Here is a 21121-nt window from a genome sequence, read left to right on the forward strand (position 1 = left end):
AGTGCTGGGTTCTGATGATGGTGAGTTGTCTTGGTTCCTGTTAGTAAGATTCTTAAGTTTACCTTTCGCCATCTGGTAATCTCTGGAGTTAGTTGTTATAGTTGACTCTGTTTAGAGATTGTTTTTCTGGTGATTCTGTTACCGTCTGTCAGCAGACCTGGGAGACAGGCTCTCTCCTCTGAGTTTCAGTGGTCAGAGCACTCTCTGCTGGCAAGCTCTCCTCTTACAGGGAAGGTGCACAGATATATTGCGTTTGGACCTCCTCCTGGCCGAAGAAGAAGGCCCAAAACAGGACCTTTCCCAGAAGCTGTGTTGCTTTGGCAGGTCACAGAAGCTGTCAGCTTCTGTGGTGCACACTCTCACCTGTGCAGACTAAGTTCCTAAGTTCATTGGAGTCCCGGAACCAAGATGGCGCCTGCTGCTCCTGAGGCAGAGGGCTTCCGAGCCAGGCAGACACCTGTCCTCTGGCTGGGAGGGTAGCTGGATGTCTGTGGCCCGAAAAGGGTGCTGCCTCAGGGACTCTGTGGCTCTCGCCTGTCCCAGAAGCTGTCCGCTTCTGTGGTGCACCTTCTCACCTGTGCAGACTAAGTTCCTAAGTTCAGTGGAGTCCCGGAACCAAGATGGCACCCGCTGCTCTTGAGGTAGAGGGCTTCTGAGCCAGGCGGACACCTGTCCTCTGGCTGGAAGGGTGGCCGGATCATTTAACATTCTTTATGTACTAACTATATTTTGAGTATTATCTAAGATAGATAAAACATATCACATTTAAGTATCATAATAACCCTACAAGGTATGTACTACACAGATATGGCAGTCAGGATTCAGAAGGGCAAGGGAGCTAGCTGGAGTCAGACTGTTTGGCTGTGGAACACACATTCTTAGCTTTTCTGTGCTCATTCCTCCGGCTTTGAATTATTTTTAATAGTTCTTGGTTTTGAATTTTAGAGAGGTACTATGTTCATTTCCTTTTTTGTTATGATAAAATACTCTGGTGAAGGAAGTCATCTAAGGGAGAAGGGTTTACTTTGCTCATAGATTTGAAATATTTTAATTTTTTTATCCTTTAAGTTTCACACATATATACCATGAGTTCTATCCATTGTCACTCCCTGTTATCCCTACCCTGTCCTATTGATACCATTCTTCTTTTGGAAAACTTTTGCCTCCTACTTTCATTTCTTTTCAGTGTGTGTAGGAACCACAGAGTTGAATTAGTGTTGCTTGCATGAGTGTGGGTGGGGAGTTATTTAAGGACTGAAGGTTAACATATGGGTGGGTATAGCATTGAAGAAAATAACATGCCTCCTCCAACCCCACCCCCAGCAGCAGGGCCTTGTGGCTCCCTTCCCTGTCCCAGATGAAGTGTTGATGGGTCTAGTCTTGTACAGGTCTTCTTCCAGTAGCCACAGATGCACTGAGTTGATGAGTGCAATGGCCTTGTCTTTCTGTGACCCACCTCTTCCTCCTCATCCTCCAGCTCTATTCTTCCTGCTTGATTTTTAGTATTCCCTCTAGACTTATCATGGTGGGAAGTCATGACAGTTAGAACTGGAGGCACATTATACCTATAGTCAGGAGACAGAGAGAGGTGAATGCTGGCCTGGGTCACTTTTCCCTAATTCAATCACTCAGGGAATGGTGCTACCTTAAGTTAGGTTAGGTCTTCACACAATCCATTTAATCTATATAATCCTAGGCACTACTGGATTTTTGACTCTTAAGTGGCTCTAGATTCACTTGAGAGAAAACAGTCTAGATCTTGTCAAATTGACCATCAACTTTGACTACCTTTCAGTGTAACTGAGGATACATAGTCAGTCAGGCTAGGACTCACTGCTTAATCAACAAAGGGAAGTTCTATATAAGACCATAGAATCATGTGGAGGCCCATTTAATGAGTATTTTCAGTAAGAACAGAGGCTAGTGGGTATGGATGGGACTGGTCTGCCCTACCTTGTCTTTCTTAGTGTTTGAGCTCCAACATTGTATGGCTTCTATGGTATATAATAAATTAATTTCTCCCCAAGTCATCTAAAGTGATACACATACTCTCTTGAGAGAATAGAGTATATCCTTGCTCAAATAATGATTGTGTTCTTTGGTTCAGATGAGGATCCCCTGACAATGAAAGGCAACCTGGATCTCTACCCATTTCTGTTTTATGGGATTGAATAAGAGACATCTTTCACCTTAATTTTTTGCTTTATGTGTCTCTGCATATATGTGCCTGTGAGGGACAGGTACACTCAGAGGCCAGGGGTGTTTAATCTCCTGGAACTGGAGCTGAAGTTAGAGGAAGTTGTGAACAATATGGTGTGGATTCTGTCAACCAAACTCTGGTCCCTGCAAGAACATCATAAGCTTGCAACTACTCAGCTGTCTCTTCACTCCACTATAATATTTATTAGGCCATTTCTTTTTTTCTTTTTTTATTGAGTTTTCAAAAATTTAAGACTGTAATAGAAAGATTTCTTTCCTCTCCCCCTCCATACTGCCCCAATATACCCCTCCTTGATCTCTTTCAAATCCACATTCTCAATTTAATCAATTGCTTTTGCATGTATATATGAATACACATATATGTTCCTTAATATAGCCCACTCAGTCCGTATAATGTTACTTGTATTTGTGTTTTCAGGGCTGACCATTTGGCATTGGATAAACAATTGCTATAGTCTTCTGTGGGGGAGACTATTTCTTCTGCTTTCAGCACTCCTTAGTTGTGTGAGTCTTCATGTAGAATCAAGGCCTTGTGGGGTTTTCTCCGTCCACTTTAGCATGTTTATTGGTGTTGTCCTTATTAAGCTCCGCTTTAGGCAGTCACATTGATGAGACCTTGTGGGTGCAGCTTCTGACATTACTAGGAGACATGATCTCATAGCAAGCTCCCAACACATTATTTTTAAACCAAGTTGAGGAACTCTTCTAACAGTCTTGCTTCCATTTGCCCAATTATCAACTTTTCTGGAACATTTCTTCAGCACAGTGGCAGTTTTCAACTTGCAGATATTTATGTATTGTTAGAAATTCAAGTCAGAGCCTGGTGAGGTGATTTGTATAGAAGTTGGAATGTTTACATTTGAGCACTGAGCAGGTGTGTTACTCTAAAATAGGAAAAGTGGAATAATTTTGTTTTTCTACTAACACAGAACTCAGTGCAGAGGTCACAACATACAACAATCAGGAAGATTTAAAAGTAATGACAGATTACGTTTTACTGGCAATAATTTTCAAAATAGAGTTGAAAAACGTTTCTCCCTGGGCTAATGGATGTAGATGCACTTATCCAACAATAAAGGCAGTTCAGGTTATTTTAAAAATATAACAGTAGGTTTGTCTCAATTTAAACTTTGGAATTGGGTCTTATTTATTAAATGTATTAAGGATTGATTAGAATTCTCAACTGTGGATCATTTAGATGGCTCAGCAGGTAAAAGAACCTGCTACCCAGCTTGGCAACCTGAGTTCAGTTCCCATCACACACATGGTGGAAGGAGAGAACTGACTTTGGCACATTATCCGCTGACCTCTACACGGGTGCTGTGTCACATGCACGTTCTCCAAGTAAATAAATATACTGGGAAAATATTTTTAAAAAACTGTTAGATGATATAATCAGTAGCCAGAGCAAACTCCTTTTATAGGAAGAAAACATCATGAATGATCACTTTTAAGAAGTGACAATCAAAGTATTATTTAGCAACAACATATATATATATATATACATTATATATATATACATTATATATATATATATATATACATTATATATATATACACACACACATACACACACACACACACACACATATACACCCATGTTGTAAAATTTTAAGTTTAGAAGGAAAATACAAGGAAGTAACTGGAAATCATCTAGAATTTGACCACCCAAAGTTCTTTAGTAGTTTGCATTTTGAAAACAGCTTTAGTAGAATAGTGAAACACATTAATTGTCCTAATTTGGATAATCCCAGAAGCTGACTCTGCACTAAGGAATGACCTGTTCAGGATGTATTCCCAGTAGGACCCATTAGACTGTGGATGCATTGGGTGGGGGATGGGAAGAACCTGAGCAAGGAAAGAATTCAGACAAAAGGTCACATATAGCTAGAACCCACTGGGCATTGTGGAGCATAAATCATATCTCAGAGATTGTCCATTCTGTAGATGCAGGCCTCATATACTGTTCAGCCACGGGCTTTGGGCCATGGAAATACGGGTGTAGAACTTGCAGGTAGCTTCCAGCTTTCCAAATGGAGGCAACAATCGATGTGCCCTCTGTCAGAGGTGAGTCAACATCAGGGTGTTAGAAAAGCATCCAGAACTTGGAGATGGGAGCATAGTTTGGATAAAATGTATTCAGCAGTTTTGGTTTTTTCTTTTTTCTTTTTTTTTAAATCTATGTTGGAGGCAATGCACCAGAGCCTGTATCTTACTATGGGATGGTAGGATTGGAGTTGATAATAAGTCATTCATTTCCATTTCCAAACAGTGCAGTTCCAGAGAGCAAGGAGCTTAGTTTCTGTTGCCTTGGAATAATTGGTTTGACTCAGATGTCGACAGTAATCTTAGTCCTGATGCTTAGACTCTGGCCACTGTCAGCTACATGAGAAATGAGGATGGAATCTGGCTGGAAAAGAGGACTGAATGTAACAGGATCAGTTATTGAGTCTTAGGACCAGTCTCTTATAGAATCGGGGGGGAAAAAGTAAGAATTTAGGAAGATCACCAGAGGTTGTGTGTGTGGGTTGGGGGTGGGTGGTGGTGGTGGAGTATGCTAGGAACCAGGCTGGCTGGCTGGGAAACTTCAAGAAAGAAGAGAAAGACATGTTGCAGATAACTTACTGGAAGGCAAGTAGCTGATGTCTGTGGCTCACTTTGTGCAACCAGCATGATAGTACTCGAGCAAGAGTCTTGTGTTTTGTATTTATATTTGGCATTTGATGTCCTGACTGTTCTCTTCTCTAGAAATTAGTGTCCCTTCTTCCAAACCAGATAGCTGGGAAGATTGTAGGGTAGTCACAGGACCGTGAGTCTCTCCTGGAAACATAAAACACAGTGCCTGTCTCTCCTATCCTCACGGCTGTACAGCTCGGTCCTGTCTTCCTACCCACCTCTGTTTGGAGCTGACTTTTGTCCTAAACGGAGACTCCTCTTCTTGACTGTCTTAAACACCTTGAGAAGGACTAGAGAGAAAAACCTAAATGCATTAGATAAACTTAGAGCCTCTTCAACCTTTTAAAAGAAAGTAATCAATGGGCTCATTTTAAAAATTCAGCCTAAAACTAAATGCAGACACCACTCATGCCAATCAGGAGGACCTTAGATCAGTGAGGCCAAGAGCATACAGTTGACTATTTAACAACATTGTGTACATTATGTTATTTACAGCCAGAGGAAATCTATTTTTCATCTGACTGGTGCTCTTTCATGTCCATGTGCCTGGTCTACTGTCTTGACCTGTAAAGTCTCCTTATACAATTAGTCAAGTTCCTTCCAGCATGACCCCTTCATAATTTCTCCCTGCCTGGGCAGAGTTAACTACTCTCTGAAGCACACTACATTGCCTTTATCAGAGCATGTTTTAAAATGAATTTCCGTACTGTATTAGCATTCCTAGTTTAGGAACTATATATCTCATTCCACCTGGAGAACTAGGAAGCTACCCTGTTGGCATCTGGTGACAAGGCTGTGGTTTGTGGAAGCTGGAATTGCTTCAGAGAAGTCTGTTGTATACAACATGGGTTGCACAACGTGAACTGTTGCATTTGACAGCAGAGAACTCAGTAACTGACACAGGATGCTGCCGCACTCAGCAGTCAGCTGTTGGAAATTATCAGCACATCACTGTGGGCGTCCCTTTGCATTAGAAAAAGAGACTTAAAAAAAAAAAAAAAAAAAAAAAGAATGGCACTTGTAGATACCCAGGCTGTTTTGATATAGAAAGGAAGCCTGATTTCTCTCCCTGGACTCATCAGTTTGACTTGCAAGATTGTTCTTCTCAGTGGAATTCCCAAGAATGCTCTTAGCATCTGGGTGGTTACCTCTGCAAAACTGATAATAAGGAACGTTAGAAGCGCCTGCAATGGGCTCTCCATATGAACTCACTCTTTCCTGGTATTTGGCTTCTAGGGTGGAGTCTTGGTAAAAATCACAGAAGCTTGCCCTCCTTTGAACTGCTCAGAGAAGGATCATATTCTTCCGGAGAATCAGTGCTGCAGGGTCTGCCGAGGTGAGTGGGTGTGGCAAGTGGGCGTGGCAAGTAAGGGCTTCTGGGTGGGGCTGTTGGTGGGCGTGAAGGTTTGATGAACAGTGAGCTTGTCTTGCACACTCCATTCTGATTTCAGAGACTTGTAGAAACCATTTACCTTTCTCTGAGATTGTCTCCTCAATTGTAAACCGAGGATAATAATAGTATCCACCTCATAAGACTGCTGTGAAGATTAAATGGCAAAAATGCATAAGCACAGAGCAGAAGGCCCAGCGTGAGACAGACATTCCAATAAGCAGTAGTTTCTATATTAAAGCAAATGATAGTTCCTGTGATAACAACCATTACCATCATTATTACATTTTCTTACTGAGTGGGGCTGAGCAGTATTCCTCCCTGCCTCATCCACAGGCCAGAATGACTCAAAACTTCAAATATGTATTCCTGCTAGTTAATTCTTAGGCAGGAATTGTTTTCTCTTTCTGGGTCCTCTTTTTCAAATTTATTCTTATGTTTTCAGTTAGTTCATGAATTGGTTCTTTCCTGAAGTTCTCACCTAGGAAGAATTAGCTGGGTTAGGAGAACCTAGAATTGATTAAACACCTTAACCCACAAATCCAGTTAAAAATCATAGCCACTATTTCATAGCTGTACTATTTCACCTATTTCATAGGTACTATTTCAAGTACCTCGAATTCTATAATTCACACTAACGTGGAACATCCCTAACTGAATTTTGGTGGTTTCTGAGTTAAGGAAGACCTGGAGTCTAATAGGTTAACTTAGGTCACTTGATACTTAGTTCTCCTCCTCCTCCTCCTCCTCCTCCTCTTTTTTTCATTCTAGAAAAGGTTTGCAACATTTTTCTTACTATAAAGAGCCGCGAATATTTTAGCTTTAGCAGACTAGTTTTCTAGTGTATCTCCTTAACTCTGCTCTTGCGCACAGAAGCACAGAAGGTGGCTGGGGTGTAGGTATATGAGTGGGCACAGCTGTGTCCCAAACTATTTCCAGGAACTCCTGGGAACAGGTCCTGATTGGCTGACTCCATCCCCAGCACCTTCTGATTTATATGGAAAATGTACATTATTATGATGTGTTCTCATCCAAAGTTGTGATTACTCTCAGTGGTTGGTCAGGAGAGAGTTCTGCTATATAAAATCTCATTGCTCTAAAAAAAAAAAAAAAAAAAAAAGAAATTGGCTATAGAATCAGGGACATGATAACTCTGCCATCTGAGTATCAGTCCTGACTCATCGATCTCTGCTCTCCATGATGTTTTATCTGGAGGGTTAAAAGCAAACATCTGCCCAGGCCAGATAGGGCATTGAAGAAGACAGCGTAAAGAAACCATTCCACCCAAGTCTATCTTGGTGAACCAGTGAGTGTATTGGACTGAGTTACAGAACCATGGCTCATGGGTCACTCACAGGAGCATGGCTAAAGGGATCACCCTTCCTGAGCTGTCTAAGCCTGAGAAGTTTCATGAGGTTTTGAGCTTTGTGAATTTAGGTAACTTCTAGAATCTTATGAGTCATAACCCCCCTGGAGGGTATGTCTCTTTTTAGAGGGAAGAACTGTATGATGAGGAGCTTACTTGCAGCTGGGAGATCTTAGAAATACCTACATATTGAGTTGAATTTTCAGAGAGATGCATTTATTGGGAACCAATAAGGTTGTTAGGTAGGTCTTATAATTTAATGCAAAATCCATCACTAGCTATTTGTTGAGGTGCCAAGTGGGCCTCTGTTTATGCAGATCTTTTCTGATTAATGGCTTCATTAGAGCAGAAACATTGATTAGGGCACAGAAACTCAAGAGGAATTTCATTGTTCTGACCCAGTTTACAATAGGTGTCTTTCCCTCTGCTTGTGCCTATCCAGAGCTCACACACTTCATCAGCAAGGCTGCTGGGAGCTCCCACAGGCACACGAGGCTCCTTTTGGAATCACTATGAGTGGCTTTTGCCAAACCTGGCTCAGGTGTAGAGGAACAAGAGACGATATGCTGTGGAGCTGAGGGCTTTCCTTCCGTTTATGCTCTCTGCTCTGCTAGGAAATGTCTGGAGGAAGAGGGTGATGGTTATCTCTGGAAATGCTGTGTAGGTGAGAGTTGCTTTTGTGTTCTGAACTCTGCATCTTCCACAAGAACTGGAGTCGCCATTCAGAGAAGATGCAGCGGAGGGGATTTCTTGGGAAGTATGGCAAATGAATCCCTCTGTGCCTTTCCTTCTTCTGACTTCAAATTTCTAATATTTTAAAATACATTTTTTTAGATTTGTTTATTTTATTTCATGTACAAGTATTTGGGTGGCATATAAGCCTGTGAACCCTGAACATGCCTGTTACCTACAGAAGTGGGAAGATTGGTGTCGGGTTCCCTGAAGCTATACCTACAGATGTTTGCAAACTGCTGTGTGGGGGCTGGGAAGTGAGCTTGGGTCTTTTGCAAGAATAGCCAGTGTTCTTAACCATTGAACCATCTCTCCAGCCCCTCTCTTGACATTTATCCTGCACATGACACTTGATTGCTAATTAATTTATGGGGCAGAACTTGCCTCACTTCCTCTTTCTGGTATCCTCTTCTTTACTAAATTTTGTCTTCTGTCTTCAAATGTCAGCTCAAGCATTTCTTCCTCTATGAAGTTTCCACTCAGGGAAAATTAGTCGGATTAGGAGAATCTAGAATTGACTCAAAATCTTAAAAGCTAATCCAGTTAAAATCATAGTTATTCAGCAGTAAGAATCCATTAAGGGAAATCTGGTCAATGTTTGGCTTGTGTTGAGAGCTAACATTCTAGCTGGGCGGCTCAGTCACCTGGCCCTGGAACTACCCTGAGGATTAGAGCTCGCCTTAAGCCATGCTGAAGAGGTAGGTGGACTAACTAGTCTTTAATGACATACTGTACTTCTCAATTCCAGAATTCCTGCCTCTGTTGCAGTATCTTACAGAACAATGGCCACTGGGCTTTACAAGTCTGCCCACTGTCCTGAGTTACCCTGGAAAGGGTAACTTGTCTTGTTTTGAGCCTACTGTCTCTGCCGTAAGCATGCTTTCCTTACTAGTACTTTGGATTTCTTTGCTAAACCACTACGCGGCTCCTGGCTGCCATGCCACTGACCTTCGTGCAGGCTGCACTCAGGACCTTTTCTCTTCTGTCCTCTATTCTTCCCCTCTGGGCAGTTGTGAGAATTTATAGCTTCCCTGCTCTTGAGATTTTTCTTTTAAACTCTAATAAAATTTTCTTCATACTAAAAAATGATAATAGCTACTCTTTAGAATCGGTCCCTATCCCCAACACCTCACATTGTCAAATACCCAGTTAGCTAGATCCTTTCTGCCTTTTTGTTGTTGTTGTTGATGTTTTTAGGTTTAGAAAAATCAATCTGGTGGTCTAATACTTAGCTTGGGTCATCTTATATTTAACCCCTTTTTTCACCTTCTGCCTTATTCCTGCTCCCCCCGCCCCGTCTGCTCCCCAGCACAGAGGCTAGCCATATTAATCAATAATGTTCCAGAAATAAAAGTATGATTTTTGACCAAGGGCCTTTGCAGCACCTCCCACTGTCATTACATCCTCCTCTTGAGGACGGGAGCCCAGAGTCCCAGAACAGTTCACCTGCGCATGTCTTTGGTCCTGGTGACACTTTATGTAACCACCAAATAGAAGATCATCATCAGGATAGCGTCCATGACTTCCTCACAAAGCCCTACAGCTTAGATGATCATTCCAGATGAACTCAACATCTGTGGTCCTGAACCACACTCACTGTGAATCTGACTCTGTTTCTGGTTTATCTCTTAAGGGCTCATTTAGAGATAGCACAATAATCTCACACAGTTCTGAGAGAAACATGCTTCTCCCTATGTAATTCACTGTTTTTTAACCTTTCCTGATATGTTCATTTTTTCTGGGTTGGGTCTTAGATGAAGATGGGTCTGAACTAGTACCTTTTTAACAAGATATGGATTTCAGGGACTTTGTCTAAGGCAAAGAATTCAGTTTTTCTTATCCCACTTCCTCAAAACATAAAGCAAACAAAGGCAGAAATGAGTCAATATCTACATAAATTAATTAAAATAAAAAAGATTTATTTTGTGTGTAGGAGTATTACCTGCATGTATATCTGTGCACCATGTACATTCATTGCCCACAGAGGCCAGAATAAGGCATTGGATTTCCTAGTACTGGAATTATAGACAAGTTGTGAGCCATTATCTAGTGCTTGGAATTGAACCTGGGTCCTCTGCTGGAGCAGACAGTGGTCTAGACTGCTGAGCCATTTTTCCAGCATCATATAAAATCAGCCTTTATCCTGAATATGGGAAGGCTACCTTTTTGCTTTGTGGATTGAGATCTCCTGCAGGCATCCAAATAGACACGTGAGGTCTGATGAATGAAGTGTGTTATCTCCAGAATTGTCTCTGTGGAAATTGTGTCCACATGTCTTCTGCTACCCTGGAGTGACTGATCACAAAAACCCAAGTGGCTGAATTCTCTATACACTTGCATAGAGGAACTTCCAATGGATGTTTCCACCATCTCTGTCTCACTGAGAGTGTCAGGTCTGTATGCTACAAGATGTTGTCTGAGATGTCATTCCTTGGAAGTTTGAATTAAAGCTAGTCTCATGCTTTGAGAATTTGACATTTTTTCAAGATTTATTTTTGTTAAAAATCTGTTAGGCCACCTTACCTAAGGGGCATAGTCTTGGCATTGGAGAGAACTGTCCTCCTCCAGATCAGGGGACAGGGTAGACCTTCTGATTATATGAGGGGTGTTCTGTGATTTTTTTTTACTTTCAAGACTTCAAATAATACCATTTTCAGCACTGAATAATATACTCCATGAATGCAATAGTATTTATAAAACATTTTTCTGAGTTTTAACTTATGTTTCCAAGTTGTTGGATCATAACATGATTTTGTTTTTATCAAATTAGTGATACCTATTTTCTTTTATGTCTGCTACCACTCCAATGACTAATCAAGATGAAGGATACAAACCTTTGTTTCAAAATTGAGGGATTCTTTTTTTTTGTCTTTGTAGAATTTGAATCTGAGAAATTACAGTGAAGCATGACAATGTGTTGTGATCTATAGTGTTCAGCGCCATCAGCTGACCTAGAATTTAGACCAGGAGCTAGGACACCTTGCTTTTTATCAATCCTGGGTTTGTCAAATACTGCAATCCTGTGGGCCATTCCATCTGCCTTTAAGGAAGATAAAGGAACCAAGGGAATAGGCAGCTTAATTCACAGGATTCAGCGGATGGACTGCATCTTGGTGTAGCCAAGACAGATCTAGGAAGAGAACCACAGGGCAGTTTAGGAAGACATGCATAGGACTGAATGTGATGGGCATGACTGGGGGCTCTGTGCTGTTGCTGGGTCTGCAGGTCTTGGCCACCTGTGTAGTACCCAAAACTGCCCTGACTGACCACTCTGACCATTGATGCTTTTTTTCCCCTCTGATGTCTCAGAGCCACCCATGAAACATTGTTTATGCTCATTGCTTTGAGGTAATGGCTGTAGAAGAGGCCTATCACCTTAGAGTGTGTGGTTAATAGTTGTGGGGGCAGAGTGGACAGTAGAGTGGCAGCTATGCTTCTTGCTGGAAGAATGCGATGAAGGACTGAATGTAGACCCAGCAGGAAGTATTGCCCATGGATTTCTGCTACTCAGTCAAAGGCTCAACAGCATCAACAAAAAAGCTAGTAATCTTGACCGTGCATTTTCAAGACCGCTCCAGGAAAACACACTGATCATTCGGCCCATCCTGGCACCTTCAACACACTCCTTGGAGTTTTATTTCCCTCATAACCAGCTCTAATTGTATCTTCAGCATCGCCAATGACTTTGGAGGGTTTCGCTTCATGTTTATGACTTTGGGTGTTGGAAGAAAGTTCTTTCCGACATCTGTTCCAAATGTGTTTATCGGTAATTTTAATTCATGCTCACTTGCCTTGTCATCTGGCCTGGACTGAAATTAGCTGAGATTATTTGTACTATTTAAGATTTTATGCTCTTCAATTAAATCCTCCCAAAGAATCCTGTTATCACACGAGTTTCACTCCCACACTTCCTGATCATTTCAGGTGGGTTTGTAATTGAAATGATCTTAGAGATGTGACTTCAGGGTATTAGAGGTGAAAAGTAATTTGGAAAGGAGGAATTTAGTGAGCATGTGGGCTTGCACACACATAGGAGAACTGGCAGGGTTTCACGGCAGGGGGTTGTTCTCTGTATGTTGACAGATGGGTCAGATCAAAACTTTGCACACGTGAGCTAACATGGACCATGAAGACAGGGCTGCAATGCAACTGCTGTGCGGTGGGTAGAGGAATTTGAAGGACAATACTGTCTAGAGGAGACAGGAGTTCAGTGCCCTCAGAAGTGCTCTCTTGGCTAAAGGTCTTGAACATGCCCAGAACGAGGTCCATTGATCTAAAGGGAAGACTGGAAACTAGGGCTGTGCTGCCTTGGACAGGAATTTCAGAAGGAACCGAGTGCTTTTAGGACAGAACCTGTGAGGACGTGGAGCCCATTCTCCTTTGATAGTCCTGTCCTGGTGTGTCCACAAAATGTGTGTCCCCCAGGGCTCTGGTTTCTCTTGTGACATGTATTCTGGCTCTGGGGTCCCTTCAGGACCCTCAACTCTTATAACACATCTCTCTTAACCAATTGGTGGATGGTGCTGACTAGTTCTGAGGCACACAGACCAGCCCACATGGCTCTTTGTGTGAATTACAAGGTTGGGCAAGCAGTTGGGAATGGGAGAGGAATAGACTTCTTGAAATTTGACTTAGGGTAGAGGGGTTTGGAATGTGTATTCTGAATGTGCAGGTACACAATTCAAAGGTAAACTACCTAGCTTGCTCATGAGAAGTGCATTATTGGCAGGGGACCCAGGGCAAGCTGTGTGTCCCTCTATGACAGTAGTATGGGTCTTGACCCTTTTGGGGGGCCCAACAACTCATTCACAAGGGTCACCTAAGACCACCTATACCATTATAGTAGCAAAATTACAGTTATGAAGTAGCAGCAAAATCATTTTATGACTGGGGGCTCACATGATATGAGGTGCAGCATTAGCAAGATTGAAAACCATTGTTTTAATGGAGCCAGTCTTTAGTCATCTCAGCAAAGCCTGGGGTCAGGAGTGTTCTGTCTTTATTGTAGGTAAAGTCACAGAGCAAAGAACACAGATGCTGTCCATCATTGGTGGCAGAAGCCAGAGGTAAAGCAAGATAAATGAATAGTGTTATCACAATTATGAAGAGAGAGAAAGAGAAATTTAGACAGCGGCAGTATGAGAGCTTCATTACAATGAAGAAAAACAGTTAAAAACCAGAAAAACTAGATTGGCTTGCTAGTGTTTCTATTACAGAAATGCTGAGGCAGAGCCACAGAGTGAGTCCAGATTTTTCACCTCTCCATAAGAAAAGTGTGACACACCTAATATTTATGGATGCTCATTAATTACTTTGAACGCGTCATGGGCGTTTGCTGCTTTGTGTTGGGTTTATGGTAGTATTTGTGATGCCTCCATTGCCAAGCACAGTAACTGGGTAGACGCTTTGCTTTTGTTAGATGGAGGACTTGGTTTACTTAGCTTTTGTTGGCTGGATGAATGGCACTTTGCTGGGAATTAAACCCAGGTGTGTGTGTCCTGAGTGAAACTCCCAGCTGCATCCCAGGAGGTCGTGTGACTTAGAGCGGTTGCTCATTTCAGCCACTTGGCGTCTTCAGATTGGTTCTCTTTCATCCTCCTGTACATCCTTCTACAGAGTGACAAGTTCTTTTCATTCTGATGTTAAGTCTCCAGGCAGTGAGCAATGATGGCATATTTCTTAAAGGAAGAAGCAAGGTTTGTTTTTTTGGGAAGGTGCTGGTGTTTCACCCCCTGGGGAATGCCAGTGGCTGATGGAGTCTTGGTTTCTCCAGCAAGGGTTGGTGTTTCTTCGATTTCCTTTGATGATGGAAATGATGGCTGGTCAGTCATATGGGCAGTGAGAGGAATTAGGAGTAATATTTGTGTTTATAACTCTGTTTCTTCTACTAGTATATATGTATGTGCATATGCACATATTTAGGTATGCATATAAATATGTTTATGCATATACATATATACTAGTTGTGCCTTCGTAGGAGATGCAGTTAACCTTGCCAGACTCATTTTGTTTATCTTAAAAACACATTCAGGTCTAGCTTGAGAAGACAATGAAGATTTAGTGAATAACTGAATAAGAATCAGCTGAATGCCTACAGTACATTAGGCCATTGTCTTAGCCAGAAGGTGGGCAAATTTACATGGTCCTTTCCCTCACTGAGGGAAGCATCTAGAGGGGAGATAAGCATCTACTAATAAAAGAAAAAATAATCCCATAAATCCCATAATTAGTCATTGTGATAACTGCTACAAACAAAGTCACAGCATCTTGTGAGAGAATAATGGTGTTTAATTTAGGAAGTAAGAAATTTCTTATTTTGGAAATCAGAAATGTTGCCCTGAATGTGACTGAGGGGGGGATGGGACTGATTTATTGTTATTTCTGTTTAAAAACCTATTATTGAACTTTATTCAGGTATAATTGACCAAAAAATAAAATGTGTGTGTACTTAGAGATTTACAACATGGTGTTTTGACATGTATGTGCATTATAAAGTTATTAAATCAATCCAGCCCATCTATCAATGACCTCACAAACTTACCATCTTACTCATCATTTTTGTGTGCTCAGTGAGAACTTTTCCATGAACATTTTCAGGAGCTTTTTGGCATATATTGTTACCATCAATAAACCTCATGCTGTGCGATACAAGGTCATAATTTACTCTTTGTTTAACTGAAATACTGCCCTCTTGACCAAGCTCTCCTATTGCCCAATGAGTAGGATATAATTAATCTTAACTTGATGGCTGAGTTATTATATCAGGGAGAATGGCTTTGCAAAGCTCTTGAATTAGAGAGAGAGAGAAAACAAAAGATTAGAATACTTGAGAAGGGGTGAGGGCTTTCCCTTAGTTGGTAAAGAGCTTACCTTAAATACAGAAAGATCTGGGCTCAGTTCCCAGCACTGCACAGACTGAGTGTGGCACTGTAATCACCGTACTTGGGATCATTCTCCACCACACAAGGTGTTAGCCTGGGATCTAAGGGACATGCTTCAAAAATGAACAAACCAACTAACAAACAAACAAACCAAAAATAAAAAGACAAAATGGTTATCAGCTATGACAAATAACAAATTTAAAAAAATACTAGAAGAGTTAAAAGAATGGGGAGAAGGTAGTGTTACAGATTTTGCAAAATGAAAACCCTTGCAAGATTTTGAAGGGAGGGAAGGGACCAAGGGCACTGACAGTGGCAGGGGTAAGGTGGGTAGAGACACATGTCATCCTGTGAAGAAAAAAATAAAGAAGGGAGGCAGATGAGATGGTTTCCATTTAAGAGAGGATAATAGAGTAGGGAGGAGATTTTAATTATTATAGCTGTGAAGAGGTCCAGAAGCAGGTAAATTGATGATATATATACATATATGGAAGAAAGGGCCAAGATGTGGTTCAGTGTTAGAGTGCTTTCCTTATACATACAAGGCCGCAAGTGTGATTCCACCTTCCCAAAGCAACATATGTCTATATGTATACATAAATATGTGCGTATGCATATACATGCATACAAACTGATGGGACTCAGGAGGGCCAGTTTTCCAGAGGTGAGGGCTAACATGACTTCCATTCCTCTGACTTGGGTAGATGAAGGTACCACAGATAGATGGAAAGAGCCAATGAGACTCAGGTTTGAGAATGTGATCAAAGGTTCAGCTTTTACTGGGAAACTGTGAGGTGCTTCGGAGGTTGGAATGGAGAGGAACATTAATGGGCAGTGAGTGGTCTGTTTGCTATAATGATACAGTGTAAGTAAAGCCAGGAATGCTAAAGAGTCCTATTGCTTTCTATGCTCCTAGAGGGGGTTGTGATTCCCTCACTATTGCTCATGGAGAGAAGTAGATACTCATAGCACATGTTCATAAGATTTGGCATTTTATTTAATTTCTGATCAGAACAGAATGACAATATCTCCAAGAAGGATTATATTCTACAAGCATCATTGGAAAGGATATTACTGCTGGGGTTCTCTATGGCCTCAGGGATTTAAATGTCGGGAGAATTATTTTTTCACCGGTTCTAACAAGAACTTTAGAGTCAGAATGTGACTGTCACTTACTCATGTATACTTTGGATATACAAACTCTAAGCCTTATATTTCTAACCTGTAAATTGAGGATAGTGATCTTTAGGGTTATCGTAAAGGTTTAATTGATGTGTGTAACATGTCTAGTTGTATGTTAGAAGACATGATGGAAGAAGTCTGTGAAAAGCAGATTTTATATTTAAGATGTTTTAGACATTTGAACAAATTCTAGATTTAAGATGTCACTATATACTAATTTCAGAATCGTTTCAAAGACTCAAATACAGTTATTTTAAAAAGTAAAATAAGTATGTGAACAGTGGCTTGTTTATTTACTTATTTGTGATTTTTTTCTTGATTAAGCTGTATCTTCTAAGCCCATAAAGATAAAAGGACTACTAAATTTAGAATGACAGGCATGATTTCTTTCTGGTGAAGAGTGTCTCTAATCCAAAAAGCAGTTGGTTACCCTCATAACAGCCATGCCATTGTTGCACAGTGGGTGCGGCATACTTGGTGGGTTGGTGTTGTAGCTCACAGAATTCATAAGATGAGGCTATTGATGTCTGTTCTTTCTTTAGCAGCCTGTATAGCACTACCTTGCATTTTGAAACTTAGCACTTAGCTCACTTCCAGCTTGATTTCTCTAAGGCTTATAACCAAGGGTGTGGTGTCTTTAGAAGTATGATCTAGACATTTGGTTCTCAAGGGCACCAAGGGCAATAGCAGTACTATATTAATTTTGAGTCCCACCAGGGCTTCTATGACCAACAGCTTATAGGGAGGTATCCCACACATGTTACTAGAGGCTTTGTTTAATAGCTATGCTCTCCGGAGCAGCATTATTTACTGTAGTAGCTACTTCAGTTCCCAGTCTTTCTGTCTTTAGAAATTATTTTTAAATTAGCTTATAAAGTAGTATGTTTTCATAAAATGCTATTTAATATATCCTTAGTTTTGATTAATATTCTGACCCCTCCTTTTGTGAACAGAGAGCACAGTGAATATGAACATGAATATGAGTATGAATGCCTTGGTATCTTTGTGGCAATCTTTAGGTATATACCCAGGAGTGATACAGCTTGATGAGGTAGTAGTTCTATTTTTAGCTTTTTGAGAGACCTCTACACTGATCTCCATAATGGCGTCACTCATTTATTCTCCCAATGACCGTGAATAAGGGTTCCCCTTTCTCTACATTTCTGGAGAGGTCATAGGCCTCTGTGGGGGGAGCTTACCTTTGATGTTATTGTAAAATGCAAATGTTGTCAAGCTGCCTTCTAAATATTTACGTTTATCCCTATCATTAGTACTGTCCTCAGCCTTGGGTAGAGCAGCTTCCCCTTGCAGCGTGTGGTAGTTATGGTAGTGACTAATAACTGTCCAAAGTGCTGAGAATAAGGGACTGTTGAGAGCTGAGCCCCAAACAAATTGTCTATACAGCCTCCTCCAAGGGAGTTGCATGCAAGAGAGTGTGTCAAAGATGTACAAGCTGGAGGATAGGGAAGAATATGAAATAGGCTGTCTTCTAGATGTGAGGTCATTGCAGCTGCGTTTACCTGTATAATACTGGCTTATAATTTGTCAACAATCAATTGTGGTTGGAGGACAAGAGCAGGAGACTGCACCCCTTCCAGAGATACTCTTGCTGGTTAGTAATTCCTGAAAGACCGAGGGGCAGTTTCTTCAGTAGTATAGCCACAGCTAAGCTGACCATGCTCCAGTGAATAACCTGTGACCATGCTAAGGCACATGATCCTAATTAGATACAGTGGGTCACTTACATACTCACACACAAGACACTTGGTGGGAAGAACAAGGGCTTTTGTAGGAATAGAATGGGATAGAAAGGAAAATGGGTGGATGAATACAATTAAAGTACTTCATATACAGTTACAAAATTACAGAAGAATAAAGAACCAAAGGATAAATAAACATTGAACAATATTGATAATCAAGAGAGTATTTTTGAGTGGGATCATGCCTTAGACCTTCTTGATAACCATCCTGAGGGAAAAAGTTTGCTGAAGCCTGACTGGAACATGAATGGGCAGAGGGAAGAACTGGGTGACAACTACAATAAATATTAAGAAAAGAAAGCTTGTGTCTTAAGTGACATGCTCTTCACAGACATCAGATAAGAAAGACAAAGCCATTTGAAGGATTATAGAAATAGAGAGCGAGCTGAGGATTTATGAGCCTGAGCTGACAGCCAGCTCAGACGCTGAGGTAGTACTAGATGAACGATGATGGTTAGCAGTGGGAAACAGTGTTTTTGGCCTGGGTGTTGAGGCTGACTCATGACCACATATGGCTGCTAAAGATCATCAGACTCTCTACTTACTATAGGAGGAGTTGGTGGTTTGTGAATAATAGCATTAATAAAAACGTTGAAAGAAGAAATATGGTGGATGGCCTAAGGGAGTCTGAATTGTTTGTGGTGGTGGGATGGCATCCATTCACCTGTTAATTCACTAGTTTATCCACTAAGGTTTTGTCTGCCCATCAGGCCTCTCACTTATGAGACACACATCCACACAGCGATACCTGTAGAGTACAAGACCTTTTTCTGCCAAGACTGAATATTGGGTAGTCCAGTCTGGCTTTGAACTTGGGGTGTAGCTGAGGACGAGCTTAAACCTTTGATCCTCCTGGCTGCATGTCCCAGGTGCTGGGATCACAGGTGTGGAATACTCTTTGCATATTACTGACGATGGAAACTCAGGGCCTTATGAATGCTAGACTAGACTAGCATCCCACCCACTGATCTACACTCCAGCTCTTAGAAAGCTTTGATTAGAGACCCCTATTAGACATAGGCTCTGACCTAAGAGGGTTTAGTGACTAAAGTTGAGCTTTTGCTCAGAGAACTTAGAGTTATCAGACAGGGACATATTGAAAAGCATCTTGTTTCCCTCACTATAAGTGTATTTTTAAAGCTTTATAGTAGGTAAATAATAATTATATATCACATGAGGTCTAAAATGATGTTTAGATACCTGTTGACAATGTTTGAAGGGTTTTGTTTCAGGCTATGGTATTCACTCTGGGGGGATAAAAAAGAAGACACGAATAAATCAGATGCAGAACACATATGCTAAGAGATGACTGTGTGACATTGTTTCAAGTGTCCCAGTGGTGAGAAGCCTGATGAATATTGGCTTAAGGAGTGAGCTTCAGATACTTCCTCATGCAGGGAAAGCCACAATGCCTAAAATTGCCCCATTGTGCGGCAGAAACATCAGTTTCTTTTAGCTATAATGATCACTGTGAGCATTTTAAATCTGGCTACAAGCACCCATAGGTGTTAGTTAGTTCCCAGACTTTTGAGGGTTAAAGCTGTGTTCTGCTTTTGGTTGGGGCTGCCACTGGTTGGTGGCTGGCGTCCAGTCATTTTCACTAGGGTTGTGGATCTACCCTTTTATGTCCCAAGAATCAGCCACACTTTTGACCTTTTATTAGATTTTGCCATCACAGAGGGTGTATGGTACAAGAGAAATGCATGGCTGCAGGAGTGATCAGGGCCTGACCTGGATTCCCAGTGTCTGGAGTGGAAGAGGAATTCTTCCTATGGCCACAAACACCAATGCAGGGAGAGCAACAGAATCTTTGCAATTCCACCTGTCTTAGTCAGGGCTTTACTGCTTCGAACAGACACCAAGGCAAGTCTTATAAAAAGCAACATATATTTGGGGCTGGCTTACAGGTTCAGAGGTTCAGTCTATTATCATCAAGGTGGGAACATGGTAGCATCTAGGCAGGCATGGTGCAAGGCAGAGCTGAGAGTTCTACATCTTCATCTAAAGGCTGATGGTGGAAGATTAGCTTCCGGGCAGCTAGGATGAGGGTCTTATAGCTCACACCCATAATGACACACCTACTCAAACAGGGCCACACCTTCTAATAGCTCCATTCCCTGGGCCAAGCATATACTAACCATCATACCACTTAATGTAGAACAATGATGTTCTGAGAAGGCAGAGATAACACCCCAAAGCCAAGCTGCCTTTACTCCCAGCTCCACCTAGCTGGGTCTGTAGGAGAGGGGACAAGGCAGGCAGCCATTCTGGAGCTCAGCTTCCCAGTGGTCAGCCACATTTCTGAGACTTGCTTCTGTGCCCCTCTCATTATGTTTCCATCCACTCATTCCTCGTTTCCTGGGCCTAGACATGTCTTAGAGCACTGAGTCTTGTTGGTGTCTTCTGGGATCAACTCTGTGGTCCTTCAGGTGCCACCTGGGTTGGAGAGATAATCCAGAACAAGGCATTAATGGTGTGTATACGTGAAACTATTAATATCATATAGGTACAGATTCCTTTCTACAACACAAAATAAAAACACCCCCATTTATCCTCCAATTACCTGTCATGTGTTTGAATTTGAATTTTTCTTTTATTTTCATAACTTGCAGTTGAGGGGACAATAGTCTTATTTTATTTTATTCTATTTTATTTTTTCTTCATGGAAGAAAATATATATTTTCTCTTTTTTAAACAATTTTTATTAGATATTTTCTTCATTTACATTCTAAATGCTATCCCAAAAGTTCCCTATACCCTCCCCCTGCCCTGCTCCCCTACCCACTCACTCCCACTTCTTGGCCCTGGTGTTCCCGTGTACTGAGGCATATAAAGTTTGCAAGACCAAGGGGCCTCTCTTCCCAATGATGGCCGACTAGGCCATCTTCTGATACATATGCAGCTAGAGACACGA

At 41.4% G+C, this 21121-nt stretch overlaps 1 protein-coding gene across 1 annotated transcript in view; it reads left to right on the forward strand.

Moving 5' to 3' along the window:
* The window catches only part of Nell1 (neural EGFL like 1), an 807173-nt gene that overhangs the window by 237090 nt on the left and 548962 nt on the right, over positions 1 to 21121 (forward strand). Inside the window, exon 11 of the mRNA XM_021166735.2 lies at positions 6133 to 6232. Coding sequence (XP_021022394.1) covers positions 6133 to 6232 — 100 coding nt within the window. The remainder of the gene's footprint in view (positions 1 to 6132; positions 6233 to 21121) is intronic.

Source organism: Mus caroli, chromosome 7 (assembly GCF_900094665.2).
Source record: "Mus caroli chromosome 7, CAROLI_EIJ_v1.1, whole genome shotgun sequence".
Taxonomy (NCBI): domain Eukaryota; kingdom Metazoa; phylum Chordata; class Mammalia; order Rodentia; family Muridae; genus Mus; species Mus caroli.